Here is a 15188-nt window from a genome sequence, read left to right as displayed (position 1 = left end):
AATATAAAAAAATTAGTTTGACAATATTAATAATGATAAAATTTAAATTAATTTTTATTATTAAATCTGAACTTCATTCAAATTTATGCAAGATGTGATGTTTGGATAGAAAATGGAGAGGGAGGAAAATAAAGAAAGGAAAATATTTTTTTTATTTTTTTATTTTTTATTTGAAAATAAAAGAAAAATAATGAAAAAGAAAAATAAAATTTATTCTCTTATTTAGAAAGACATGCGGAGACTTCAGTTAAATAAGTAGAGCGTATTAAATTAGAAGATAGAAAGAAAATAAAGAGTAGACTTAAATTGATTTGAAGGAGAGTAGTACAGCATGACTTAGAAACATTATACATCTTTTAGAATTTAACCTAAAATCGTTTAGAATGGAGAAAGACAATCCATATAGCCGATTCTAATAAATTTTTAGAATAAACGTTTAATTGAGTTGAGTTGGATTTATCTTTTTACTCTTAATTTTATAAATTATTTAAAAGTTGAAATGAGTAAGCAAGGGGTATATAGGTAATTTTATTTAAACATGTAAACTTTTTCCTCTCCATTAGTTTATTTTCTTTCTCCAAACCGAAGAAAAAATAATAAATGTAAAATAAATATTATTTTTCTTCCATCCCAAATAAGAAAAAGTGATAATATCATTTTATTTTTTATTATTTATTTTTTTCTCTCTCCTTTCCATGCATCCAAACATAAGAAAAAGAATCGTGGAGTATAAACTATAAAGCTCTAAAAACTAAAAACAAGTGAAGTTCATATGAAATGAATCCAATTGAGCAATTGGTGCATTTATTTTGGCAATTTATGATGTTGATATCATCACACCTAACATAATCTTAAGGGCGTACATACTATTTATAACATGGTCTCATTTCTCAGAAGAGAAATTCTCATCTCGAGCATGAACTCCTATGAGGTGAGGATGTCCAACCCGCCCATTATTATTTCAAAACTCTTCACATTAATATTTTGAAAAATGAAACTTTTATATTTTTTTACAGTAAAATTATATATGAACTATTTTTCATGCACTAAATATGTATTTTCAATATAATTAAAATAAATTATTAAGAAATTTGGAAGTAAATGAAAATCTTCATGGAGAGGAAATTTCTGAAAAGAAAATGGAGAATAAAATAAAAAAGAATTGAAAGGAGCAATAAGAATTGAGAAAGGCGCAAGTCTACAAGCATTGATGGATAGGACTGGATACCTGTTCACTTAGATTAAAAAAAGAATATTTAAAGGACACGTGTCATATGTGATCTCAGTTGCTCATAGGAAATGACCCTTAATCTATTGCTATTTGCCAACTCTGCACACTGTGCATTCCCAAGGCTTCTTTTAAAAAATATATATTATAACTATATTGACTGGTCACACCCTGTCTAAACTCTAAACAAATAGCATTGTGGGTCCAAACACAGTACTCAATTGCACAACCAGCTAAACGACAGTGTTTTGAGTATCTGAAATTATGTTGATGAGTTGGGTGGACAACTTGGCGCTTGCAATTGATTCCTTCACAAGGAGAAAAAAACAAAAAAAAGAAGAAAAAAAGAAAAATTCATGCTTACCAAGGTTGATAGAGTTCTTATTAATGGAAGGGGGAAATGGAAATTGAAGAAGAGATAACTTTCATTCTCTATATAAATGTATATTTTCATTTCTTTTTCTCTCACTTGAAAAAGAAGCTACAACAAAAACTGTATAACTCTGCAGAGGAACCACCACATTAATCCCTAGCCATCAGCTTCAGCTTTGTTATAAATATGAGCTTAGCCTTAGTTGCTGAGAATTCTAGTCAATATATGAACAGCTTGGGAGCTCTTGAATTTTTTCCTTGAACCTTTTTATTTATTCCTCACAGAACCCTGTGTCTCATTCTCTTTTTTCTTGTATATTACTGTAACTTAAAGGGCACCCCCTCCAAATCCAATTCCATCATTCATCCAAAAACCAACACAATCTCAAGACTTGTGTTCCATTTGAGATGGCTTGTTGCTTTGTTTTCTCCTTTTAATGTCTGGACTACTATGTGAAGTGTTTGCACATGACCCAACTGTTAAATCATCACTTTTATAACTCAAGCATGCAGCATCCAACACCCCATTTGGGCTCTGGGGCACACATGAGGCTGAGGCACTTGCCACATTATCAACAGCAGACCCACTAATCAGTGACAAGTCTTTTATCAGTTCAATACACTTGAATACTCTACCCTGCATCAAATAAAAAAAATCCATAAACAGGAAAAAAAATCAAGGGCTTTCATTTCACAAACTCATCAAATTGGTGAAAAGATCAAACCAAAAGATCTTTCATTAGGAAAAGCAATTTTGTCCTATCTTTGGACTTTCACTTCTGTGGGCACCACACCAATGCTTTTTTTTTTTCCTTGCCCTTTTACCTTTTCTACTTGGATGAAACAGGGCACTGCCTTATCAATGTCCCCTGCTTGGATTTCTCCTGAAACAGATATTGCTACTGCTGCTGCAATCTCTGAAGGCCTGAATTCCAAGAAGTCAATACCTACATTCAATTCCCACACAGCATTGCATCAAAAACCCATTAATCCTAAAAGACAATCCAGGACCAAAACTTATTTTTTGTTTAAAAAAAAGTAAACGACAAACCTTTAATTGTGCTTAATATTAGTTGCAATGATCTAATTATGGATGATGTTAATAGAGGTTGATCTCCATTGATCTTGCTAAGGAAATAGTCTAGGAAGGAGCAGGGAGTGAGAGCTTGCATTCTCCACTTCAACGTGCTCAACACCAAAAGCTCCATTCTTTGTATAGTTTTAGCTTCAAACACAAACTTGGGTTCCCCTACCTACCCAAAAGAGAAAAAAAAAAATTTTTAAAAAATCAGTAGGACAAGGAGATGGAAAATAACATGAAAATTATGACCAACTTTAGAACACACAAATTGTTGTTTCAAAATTAATTTTGAAGCTACTAATACCTGTAAATCTACAGAGAGAGGCACATTAGCCTCCTCCATTTTGACTGCTAGTGATACGCAAGCCACAGCTAACAATTGCACAGTCCAAGCTTTACCCTTCTATATACCAATTGTGAAATAGAGGAATCAAAGATCAAATCAATCAGCAAGAAAACACATTGTAGTCGGTTTAACAAGAGAAAAAAAATGCTAATTTCGCACTTACAGGCAGTTGATAGAATGATAGGAACCGATCTAAGTAATTCATTGATAGGCAAACACTCAACGGTCCAAAATTGCAGTGGGCTTGAGCCTGTTGGTCATGAGCAAAGGAAATCAATAAGAATCAGTGAATAATCCATCCTGCACACCAAATTATTTGCCACAAATGAGGAAAGCATATAAGGCATTTTACTGAAAACATTTGGATGATGAGAAGTCCAATTTCAAATTGCAAAAGAATTTCCATACAACTGGCGAAGGGGACTGGACTTGAACATTAGCAATCCTTTAAAAACTTTTGGAGATTGATTGATCAAAAGGCAGAAGCAACTCCTTTCAGAAATCAAATGGAAATCAATGAAAGCAACAAAAAACACATTGTTGCTGGAAAACGAAAACCCACTGGCAGAAACCAGAAGCAAAATCCAAAAACCCATTTAAGAAACCAATAAAAAAATAAGCAACCTTCCAAATCCAATCAAGAGCCTCTCTCCTAACACTCAACTCCAAATCCCCACTTCTTAATCTCTTTAGGTAATCATCTCTGGGCAAATGCTCTATTTCCCTCTTAACCATTTCCTTCACTCTGTCTTCACTATGAATCGTAAAACCCAACAAGGATTTGCAGCTATCATTATCAGAAAAAAGGTCTTGATTGTGACTTTGATTGTCTTGATGATGCAAAGAAAGAGAAATCCCAAACTCATCTGTGGCATTGCAATCAAGATCATCAAAACAAGTGTTTGAGTTCTCTGCACACAGAAGGCTCGAGAATGCTAGGCCAGGATTCTGTGCCATTGTCAATGCCGCAGATATGAGACGTAAACTCAAGAAAATTTCATCAAACAGAAAGTGTCACAGAAGGTTCTATCTATGGTTTACAGAGAAAAGCTTTTTGTTTCTTTATATGTGACAAACCCAGATAGAGATAGATAGGAGGAGAGAGAATGGGGGCAGGGGGTGGGGAGAAGGCATGGCAAAGGAAGGACCTTTATGTAGACAATGTACATACAATTTCTAGGGCGAAACAAGACAGCGAGAAGCGAGAGAGAGAGAGAGAGAGACAGAGAGAGAAAGGGACTTTGTATGTAAAGTAGAGATAACCGAAAAAGAAAAGAAATTAAGCCCAAAAATTTATCTGAACTAAAATGGAAGAAAAGAAAAGATATTGCTTAAGAAGATTTGCCATGACAACAACCTCATTACCACCATTTTTCTTTTTGTTTTCTTTTCCTTAAAAAAATAAAATTTAAAATACAACGATTAATTCTAAATCTCAAATTAGTTAAAATTAATTATATAATTTTTTATTTTACTATCAATTTCAATATAAAAAATTTATAAATCATGTCATATTAATTCCTTCTATATCATTTTAGACTTTCTTTCCTTCTTTTTGTTTTTTTACTAATTTATCATATTTTTAAATTAAAATATTTAATTTTAAAATAAAAATAAAAACATAAAAATAAAGAAAGTTGAGGAATGTTTCATTCTAATTCTTTTATTATAGTTTCTAATTTGGAGAAAATAAAATGGTATAGAAATCATGTTTATAATGCAATGCCATATTACTATGATTGGGATATCTTATCAAGGAAAATAAATTTATTATAAATGGTTATTATATGAAAAAGATAAATAATTGTTATAATTATTTATTTTTCGCATAATATTAAAGGCAAATTTATTATAAAATTAATTTTATATGAAAATGAGATTAGTAGTTATTAAATTAAATATTTTAATTTAAATTTGTGCACTCATTATAGACTTTAATTAGTCAAATTTTGTTATAAAATGTTTAATCAAATAATTGTGAAAAAATATTTTTATATAAAATTGAATATATATTAGATATACATCTTAATATATTTATGCATAATGAACACTTGTATTAAATAGTATAATTAATAAATTTATTTTATTATGAATTCAATGAAAGTAACTTTGTTACACAAATATATACACAAAATATATATTACTATTGTTAACAAAAAAAAATGATTTTTGCAGTTCATTATTACTTTTATATGGTTTTCAAATAATAATAATAATAATTATAATAATAATATACTCCATCAATTCTTTTTTTTCTGTCGTTTAAGGTTGTTCATGATAATTAAGAAAGTAATTAAATAACATAAATTATAACAAAATACTTATTAATTTATTAAATTATCTTTTTATCTCACTTAATTAAAAAAAAAGACGATAAAATTAATTTTAAGAAATTATAAAAATAATTATTTTATTTAGTAGAGATAATAATAAAATTAAAAAAATTAATTAAAATTTATTAATCTTATCAAAATAACATATAATTATAAAAAATAAATTCTAAAAACGATAAATAAAAGTGAATGAAGAGAGTCTTATATATAATAAATACTTGTATTGAATAATATAATTATTCAATTTAAATATTTGGCCATCAAATAAACAAAATAATAAAACAAAACTAATCATTATCCAAAGCTTACTTTGCTTACCATACCAATAATTCATGCAAATTATCCTAAATACGGATAAAAACTTTTGATAACATATAAAAAATAGTACACCTTCATTAAAATTTGATCATTTGTTCTTCCATAAAAAGTTTGTAAGTTTTAATAAATCGGATTTAGGTAAAATTTGGCGTCTGGGTTTATTATAAGTTTCATTTTATGTAAAGAATTTATTTTTCTTAAATTAAATATTTATATAAAATTTATTAAAGTGTGTAAATAATTGAAATAATGAGGATATGAAATTATGAATCTTAATGTAATATTTAAATTAAAAGTTGGTAAATTCATTTTTATATAAAATCGAGTTTATAATAATTGCACTTGATTTTTATTAATTTGCTCCTGAATTATAAGAAATATCTACCATAAATGTTTTCTTTGCAAAGTAATTTATTTTGTCAACAATTACCATTGAATGCATTTATAAAATTTAACCTAATGATTACAAATTAAAATATAAATAAAATAAATTAAAAACATAGTAAATACAATATAATTATTATATATAAACTCATTGCATAATATTTTTTTTATTGAAAGCCATATAATAATTTTGAATGAGTACAATATTTAATGAAATATTTATTATGAGATTTGTGTAGAGACAATATATTAATTATTTTAATTATATGTACACTTCCACAAATTTCATAATAAATATTTAAATTAAAGGCTGCTAAACTCGTTTATATATAAAATAAAAAATAGTTGATAGTAATTATATCCTTAAAAAACAAAGTAATTATAAAATATAACTAAATTATATATAATATTTTATTATTATATCCTAATAATACAAGATAATTAATGGAACTAATGATATCCAATACTACTATTTTTTTTTTTTTGCTTTTCTCAATAAATTAAAGGGAGAGGGAGAGAGTTGCTTTAAGAGAGAGAGAGAGAGAGAGAGAGAGAAAGAGGGAGAGAGTATTTAAATGTAACTTTGATATCACTTGCACTTCATTATCAATTTGCAAAGAAAAAGTGGAAGGTTAATTAGGGAGGATGATTATGTGATAATGTTTTTGATAATTATTCAAAATATTTAAAGACACATATCTAAAAATAACTCAACACATATATTTTGATATTAATATTCAAAGTATATTTTGCTAATTAATTTATAAAAGTTAACTATATAATAAATAAAATTGAAATCTTTATATTTAAGATTATTTTTAAATTATTCTGTTGGGAATCTAAGTTTCATATCGAAAATAAATAAAAATTAAATGATAAATATAAGTGATTGAGTTGCAATACTAATTTGACTAGTCATTTTAATATATAAAGTAATTTAATGATTTATATAAATTTAAATTAAAAATAATTAATATATAATTTAACAAACATTCTATTTAAATTTAACATGTTTAATTAATATTTAACATTCCTTTTGAATTGCATATTATCATTGGTACATTATTAACGATAACTAAACTAAATTAAAATGTCAATTGACTATATTATCAAACTATTCTAAATAATATTGATATTTTTAATTAAAAAATCCTTACTAAAAATATAGTTTTTTTTTTTTTTAAATCTTGTCCTTTACATCGATTACAATTCCAATAGGTTACCTTAGCAAAAACATTCATTCTTATCAAACAATTAGTAGAATTATGGATCTCAATATGAAATGAGTATTAATATTTCCAACACATGATTTTATCTGAATATATATTAAATTTAAAATAGAAAATTAAATAAATTTGAAGGTAGATGGATATGAATTCACAATTTTATATATGTAAAAATTTTAATTAATGATAATAATAAATAATTATGCTATGATTTGAAATAAAAATTATTATATTTATAAATTTAAAAGATAAATTATTATTTCATATATGAATTTTATCATTATTAATTTTTTATCACTCTATTCTAAAAAATAAATTAAAACATTTCTAAATTATACTTAGGTTTCATCAATAAAGTAGTCCCTTTGCTTATTTTAATTAAGTCCAAATGTTAGTCATACCTCTAAAAGGCAGTCTAATGTGAGAAAATATGTTGTAATTCCTATTTTACCCTCAATGCTTGTAACATTAAAGGTAAATTACTATTAATTAGTTTTGAGGTATTATTATTATTTATCATTTTGTCCCCCTCTCTTTTCATTGTTTCTATTTTTATCTCCCCTCCCCCCATCTTTCTCCTCATTTTTTTCTCTCCTTAATCTCTCTATTTGGTCTCTTCTTAATCTCTCTATTTTGTCTCCTTAATCTCTGTCTCTCTCTCTCTCTCTGTAACACCCCCGTTTACATAGCCTGGTAGATTTCACTGTTCCGGTGACCGGTGTCAGTCCGGACAATTAAGGGGATTAGAACCATACTTAAGACAACTAGAGAAGCCATAAACACAAATAATTAGTAATGTTTAATTAGTTAACTATAAATAAGAAAAACAGAACATAAGAGGTTAAACGAGCCGAGAGTCACAGCGATAAATGTCCTCCTCGGGAATGACTGCGAAGTCGTTTTAAACTCAAATTTCGAACCGTAAAAAGTGATGCTGCGGTCCTTAGGACCCTTATGAACACAGTAGAAAAGAGAAAATCACGAAAAGGAACTGTTAAGCCAGTCAAATAATTAGGTCAGGAAGCCGGAAGAAATATGGAATTATTTGCAAACCGGGATGAACCGGCGAGGGGCAATTTGGTCAATTAACCCCAAGAGCTGACTCATGACCTAACTGTCAAATAAAATCAGAAAAAAGAAAATTTCGGAATCGATAATTAAATTAAAGAACTAATAGAAAAAAAAAAAAGAAGATGGAAAAGTCAAAGGTGATGACATCATGCATGATGTCATAAAGGATTAATTAAATTATTTATTAAATGGGATTTTTGGTCTTCAAAAAGGGGATAAGACTAAAGAAAATAAAACAAAAAAAAAAATTAGAAAAGTGTCTTCTTCTTCCCTTGGTTTGCCGCCCCACCTTCTCCCTCTCATCTCCATGGAATTCTTCCATTTAAGCTTACAATTAAGCTTGATTTTCTCCACTTAATCAACATAACTCCCTTAAATACCTCACTAGAACTTGTAATCTCAACTTAGGAAGAAGAATATAAGAAGAAAGAAGGGCTAAAGCTAGAGATTGAAGATTTAAGTTAAGGTTAGTATGTTAACTCCTTATTTTTCCATTAAAATGCATAATTAGTGTTTGAAATGAGCTTAGAACTTGATTAAATGAAACAAATATGGGGGAAGGACCATTGCTGAAATTTTGGTCTGGTTGAAGGGAGTATGAATTGCATGAATTTAATGAGTTTGAATGAGCGTAGAAACCTTAATTAGTTGAATGATTAGCATTAAAACCATTAATGTAGTTAAATACAATGAATTAGTGAGATTAGGGTTTGAATGTTAGGGTTTGTGAACCAAATTTTGGAGAAATGCATAAATGATATCTTTGACCAATTGTGGACTGAAAAATGGTCAATAATGACCAAAGGAAATGTGTGGGAATTATTAGAATGGGAGTCAAATTCGTAGGTCAAATGGTCATGCTGCTGGCAGCATGATCAAACCTACTTTGAAGGACCAAAACGGGAATTTTACAAGCCCAATTGATATGCCACCAATTAGGGATGAAAATATACATAAAAGGGCACAATTTTCATTAAGGAACCATGGCCAAAAACTGACTAAAACTTGGTGAACCAATTGACCAAAGTGAAATGAGAGCAGGCTGCCACTGCACCAAACTGACCAAATGAACAATAATTGTTCATTTGGTCATAACTCGAGCTAGACAGGTCAAATTGACCTGAAATTTTACCAGTGATTAGATGAGATATAGACCTAAAACTTTCATGAAGAACACCACCCCAAATTATGCCATTAACCTAGTCAAATTATTGAGCAAAGTTGAGTTACTGTACCTGCAAAACTGCAGGATTGCCATTTGAGCAGTAATGTTTGAATGGCTATAACTCTCTCTAGAAAACTCTGATTTAGGTGATTCTTAAACCGATGGAAACCTAAGACATAGTAGAACATTTCATATGAAGAAAGTTAGACCAAATTATGAACTTAACTTGATCAAATTACTGAACAAAGTTGGATCAAAAACCTGCCAGAACCATAGTTGCAGTATGAGCATTGCGTGAGCGAATTGTATTTTGGATATAACTTGAGCTACAAAACTCCTATTGGGGTGATCCAAAAATGAGAATACACTTAAGACAATAAGGAACATTTTCTATGAAGGAAGTTTTGTCAAATTCCAACAGTAGATTGACCAATGGAACAGTGCAACTTCGGAGCACCAAAACCCAAAATTGGCAATTTTGCCAAAATGACCTAAGCTTTGAGAAAATGACCAAAACCAACAAGTTTAGTGACCAAAATGTGGTATGTGGGTGAAGTTGGAATTCCCATACCTATTAAGCCTTAGAAAGTCAACTATTTGACTTGAATAGTGCGGTGAATAGTAACCCGAAACACAAAAACTTCGAGAACGTCGAAATTAGTACATTAAAACTAGGTAAAAATGAAGTGAAATTTATTTTGGATTTATGTTAAGTTCTAGTACTGAAACATTGTAAAATTGTGTGTTTCAGTTGAAAAGAATATCGGGAAGGAGCCCGAGGAACCGAGTCGAGGCTAAGGGACGACTCACTTGAGGTTTGTGCACAATAAACCCTATTTAAGCATTTTATCCTTGAAAAATTGATTTAGTACGCATTATGAATTTATGAACTTTTGTGTTGCCACCTTGTGATCAAATTGTAACTTTGGAAATTGATTTGATTTTTGTATGCAAAATTTGAATGAAATGTTTGAAATGGATTTTTGATTCACACTTAGCATGACAGTTACTTATTATTCCTCCTCCATTTATGGGGTTGAGATCGTTTATTTTCCTCCCTCTCTGGCTTGCCAGTTGAGGTTGTAGATCAGATGAGTACTCATTAGCTAGCTAGCCACCTCCCTCATTGATTTCGATTAATGGGGTTGAGATTGCTTTGTCATGGTGTACAACGCGGCATTGATCGGAAATTTTGTGTCATGGCTTAAGTTGTGTATGACTTTGGCAACACTGTGTTTATAAAATTGTTTGACTAAACTGTGTTTAATAGATTATTTGACAAAATGGTGTTATTATGAACTTTGATATTTGTGAAATATGATTGACAAATATTTAAATTGTGTTTAGCAATGAATGATTTATTTATTATTTTAAATTTTTATTGTGCACCACTGAGTATTTTTATACTCAGCGATAGCTTATTTTGTTGTCGCAGATAAGAGCAAGGAGAAAGCAGAAGAGTGAGCTGCTGTTAAATCGAGGACTACTCTGACCATTTTGTATGGGTATTATTTTATACCCTTGTAGATAATCTTGATGTAAATAAAAAAAAATGTTGTATGTATCAATGTAGTTGAGCAGTTGTAAATAAATTGTAATAATATTTTTTGGATTTTCTTCTGTAAATTTAATATTTGTATTTATAAATTTCTCATTTTATGCTTGTGAATGGAGATATTAAATATTTTGAGATGAGAAATCTTGTTTTGTATTGTGAAATTATTTTGAAGTGTGTTGAACTGAGTTGATTGAGTTTTTGAAGGTTGGGAGTTGTGAAATATTTTTAGAAGTATTTTTTTTAGGTAATTGAAGAATCATTTACGGTTTTCAAACAGAACTCTGTCAAAATTTTTATAAAAATTGCTGCAAAATTTAAAATGGACAAAATTTTTACTAGTATTTAAGCTTGAATAAATGACTTTTAATTCTCACTAAAATGCTCACCACTTCCAAAATGTACGAAAATCGTTTTAAAATCCCTTGTAGGTTACTTAATGAGTTATCGGTAGGTGAAGTTCGGTAGTTCATTAAGTATTCTACGGGATCATGTTATGCCTTACGGAGGGGTAAGGTGTGACATGTTTTAGTGGTATCAGAGCATGGTTTTTCAATAAATTTTGATTATGTGTATGAACATTTTATTGATAAGTACAACTGCTCAAGTGTCTTTAATTGATACATATGACATATTTACATCATGAATATGCACTAACGGAGGTCAACCTCCTTGTGTTTGATCTCAAAAAGTAGAAATTTTGAGAAAACGGAATGGAAGGAGGAGATCATTCCGAAGAACAATCTGTTGAGGCTGAGGTTCAAGGGGAAGCCCCAGCACTCCAGAATGTGAGTGGGTCAGCCACTCCAGCCTCGCTCCAAAGACCGCAGCTTTCTGCTCAATTTGTACAACAGATGGTCTGCGTTCTTCCAAAGAAATGGCGGGTAATGTGCCACCCCAAGCTCAAATGCCAATACTGCAAAGACAACCACAATTTCATTTCGGCAATATGAAAAACTGATGAAATTTGGGGCCACTGAGTTTAAAGGCACTGTGGATCCACTGGAAGCAGAACAGTGGTTGGAAAGAATGGAACGAGTTTTTAGAAAGCTGCAGTGCACGGAAGAGATGAAGTTCGAATATTCTGTTTCCTTATTACAAGGGGATGCCTATGAATGGTGGAAGACCATCCCCCACAGCCTGGTGGAGCCACCTGTGTTAACCTGGTCAGACTTCTTGAGGGAGTTCCGATAGAAATGGGTCCCCGATGCATATGTGGATATGAAATTACAAGAATTCTTGAGTTTGAAACAAGGGGACCGAACTGTAGCAGAGTATGAGAGAGATTTCTCAAGGCTAAGCCACTATGCGGGAAGCTTAGTCTCCACCCCCAGAGACAGATGCAAGAGATTTGAGTCCGGGTTAAGGCAGAATTTGAGAATGCAAGTCGTGGGTTTTCGACATCAGAATTTTGCTGAATTGATCTCATAGGCCCTGGAATTGGAAAGGATAGAATCAGAAGGGGCAGTGAAGAAGGGTACACAAGAGAAAACTGAAAAGACTACGGGGCAAGCATCTGAAAGTGGTTCTGGGAAGAGGAAACAGTTTGGGGGATCTAGCTCCCGTAGATCTGGCAGAGGTAGATTTTCTAGCCAAAGACCACCCCGGTCTGGTCAGCAGACCCAGCAGACACCCCAAGGAGCTCTATCAGTCCAGCAGTGTGAAACTTGTGGTAGAACTCATGGTGGGGTTTGTTTCAGAGCTACTGGTGCATGTTTTAACTGTGGAGGGAGCGGACATTTAGCTAAGGATTATACTAGTCCGCGCCGGTCTAGATCTTTCACTACATCTGAAGGTTCAGCCCAAGTTTCTGCACCCAGAGGGTCACAGTCAGCTGCTAGAGGCAGAGGCAGAGGTAGGGGTCCTGGTAACACCCTTGGAAGTCAAAGCACTGTTAACCAGCCAGTACCCAGTGGCGCACCAGTCAGAGTGTATACCATGCGTCAGAGGGAGGAGGCTGAAACATCAGACGTAGTAGCTGGTATTTTCTCCATCCTTGACCAAGATGTGTATGTGTTATTTGATCCTGGCTCCACACATTCATATGTTAGTGCTAGTGTGATGTGCTCTACTGCTATTCAGTGTGTACCAATGGACTATGATGTGCTAGTGACTAGTCCATTAGGCTAGGAGGTCAGGGTAAATAGGCTATATAGAGACTGTCCTTTGGTGATCCAAGGACACACTTTTCTGTCTGATTTAATTGAAATGCCCTTCAGAGATTATGACATTATTTTGGGCATGGATTGGTTAGTCAGGCATCATGCTATGATTGACTGTAGACTGAAGACAATCACTTTTGGTCTTCCTCAGTATGGTGATGTAGTAATACATGGGGAGAGACAGTTATTACCTTCAAACATCATTTCAGCTGCACTGGCCAGAAAAATGATTAGAAAAGGGTGTGAGGCGTACTTGGCACATGTGATAGACACCCAAGTGGGGAGTCCAAAGATCGAGGACATTCCTATCAGATGTGACTTTCTGGATGTGTTTCCTGATGAATTGCCAGGATTACCTCCAGAAAGAGAAGTGCAGTTTGAAATTGATGTTATGCCTGGTGTGGACCCAATCTCCATAACACCATACAGAATGGCGCCTGCAGAACTAAAAGAATTGAAAGTGCAGTTGCAAGAGTTGCTTGATAAGGGCTTCATCCGCCCTAGTGTGTCACCTTGGGGAGCGCCAGTATTGTTTGTAAAGAAGAAAGATGGCACTCTCTGGTTATGCATTGACTATCGGCAGTTGAATAAGGTGACAATAAAGAACCGATACCCATTGCCCCGCATTGATGACTTATTTGATCAGTTGAGAGGTGCAGCTGTATTCTCCAAAATTGACCTGAGATCAGGTTATTATCAGTTGAAAGTACAAGAGCAGAGTATTCCTAAAACTGCCTTTAGAACCCGCTATGACCATTATGAGTTCTTGGTCATGCCATTCGGGTTAACTAATGCTCCGGCTGCTTTTATGGATATGATGAACACTATCTTCAGACCATACCTCGACCAATTTGTTGTGGTATTTATTGATGATATATTGGTTTATTCGAGGAATGCAGAAGAGCATGATAGACATCTGCGGATTGTACTGCAAACTTTGAGGGAGAAACAGCTATACGCAAAATTGTCAAAATGTGAATTTTGGCTGAAGGAGATATCCTTTTTGGGGCACATAGTATCAGCACAGGGTATTAAGGTAGATCCTAGCAAGATTGAAGTTGTCCTTAATTGGAAGCCACCCAGAAATGTCATAGAGATTCGCAGTTTTCTGGGTTTAACCGGATACTACCGTCGATTTGTGAAGGGATTCTCCATGTTGGCATCTCCATTGACCAAGCTACTTAGAAAGGATGTGAAATTTCAGTGGACGGACAAATGCCAGCAAAGTTTTGATAAATTGAAAAGATGTTTGACAGAGGCTCCAATCCTGACTTTACCTACACCGAGTAAATAATATACAGTTTACAGCGATGCTTCTCACAATGGGTTAGGTTGTGTGTTGATGCAAGATCGAAATGTTATTGCCTATGCATCACGCCAGCTAAAACCGCATGAGAGGAATTATTCGACACATGATTTGGAGCTTGCTGCTATCGTGTTTGCTCTTAAGATCTGGAGACATTATTTGTATGGGGAGAAATGTTACATCTACACAGATCATAAGAGTTTGAAGTATTTGGGCACCCAAAAAGAGTTGAATTTGAGACAGAGGAGGTGGTTAGAGTTGATAAAAGACTATGATTGCCTGATAGACTATCAGCCAGGGAAAGCGAATGTTGTGGCTGATGCCCTAAGTCGCAAGACTATGGCAAGTCTACAAGTTACTCCTTTGTCTTTGGTACATGAGTTGAGATCATTACATGCCAGTTTAGAGATTAATGATGAGGGGCAGACAGCAATTGCATGGCATGTACAACCAGTGTTAATTGATCGATCGTAATGGTCGCCGTAATGATGAAAAGTATCGGTCGTTGGAAGAAGTTCAGTAGGGCAAGAAACCAGAGTTCTCAATTAGAGATGATGGTCTACTGTTACACCAGGGTAGAATGTGTATTTCTAATGATGTTAATTTGAGGCAGATCATTTTGAAGGAAGCACATGAGTTTC

At 32.4% G+C, this 15188-nt stretch overlaps 1 protein-coding gene across 2 annotated transcripts; it reads right to left on the bottom strand.

The window, feature by feature from the left end:
* Positions 1-1585: 1585 nt before the first annotated feature.
* Positions 1586-4162, bottom strand: LOC110631568 (cyclin-D4-2). Of its 2 annotated transcripts, none has more exons than XM_058150295.1 (6): positions 3652-4162; positions 3191-3277; positions 2986-3081; positions 2652-2853; positions 2426-2547; positions 1586-2237 (listed from the first exon to the last, which is right to left on the bottom strand). In XM_058150295.1, exons 1-6 carry the CDS (start codon positions 3982-3984, stop codon positions 1986-1988), a joined length of 1092 nt encoding a protein of 363 aa, XP_058006278.1. In that variant the 5' UTR covers positions 3985-4162; the 3' UTR covers positions 1586-1985. The 2 variants fall into 2 exon arrangements, with proteins under 2 accessions (XP_058006278.1, XP_021635133.2); XM_021779441.2 differs by having other exon boundaries at positions 2986-3084; positions 3652-4161.
* Between the last annotated feature and the right edge of the window lie 11026 nt (positions 4163-15188).

Source organism: Hevea brasiliensis, chromosome 7 (assembly GCF_030052815.1).
Source record: "Hevea brasiliensis isolate MT/VB/25A 57/8 chromosome 7, ASM3005281v1, whole genome shotgun sequence".
In the NCBI taxonomy this organism is placed as follows: Eukaryota; Viridiplantae; Streptophyta; class Magnoliopsida; order Malpighiales; family Euphorbiaceae; genus Hevea; species Hevea brasiliensis.
The sequence above is the reverse complement of the archived record's forward strand: the minus strand, read 5'-3'. Positions and strand labels throughout refer to the sequence as shown.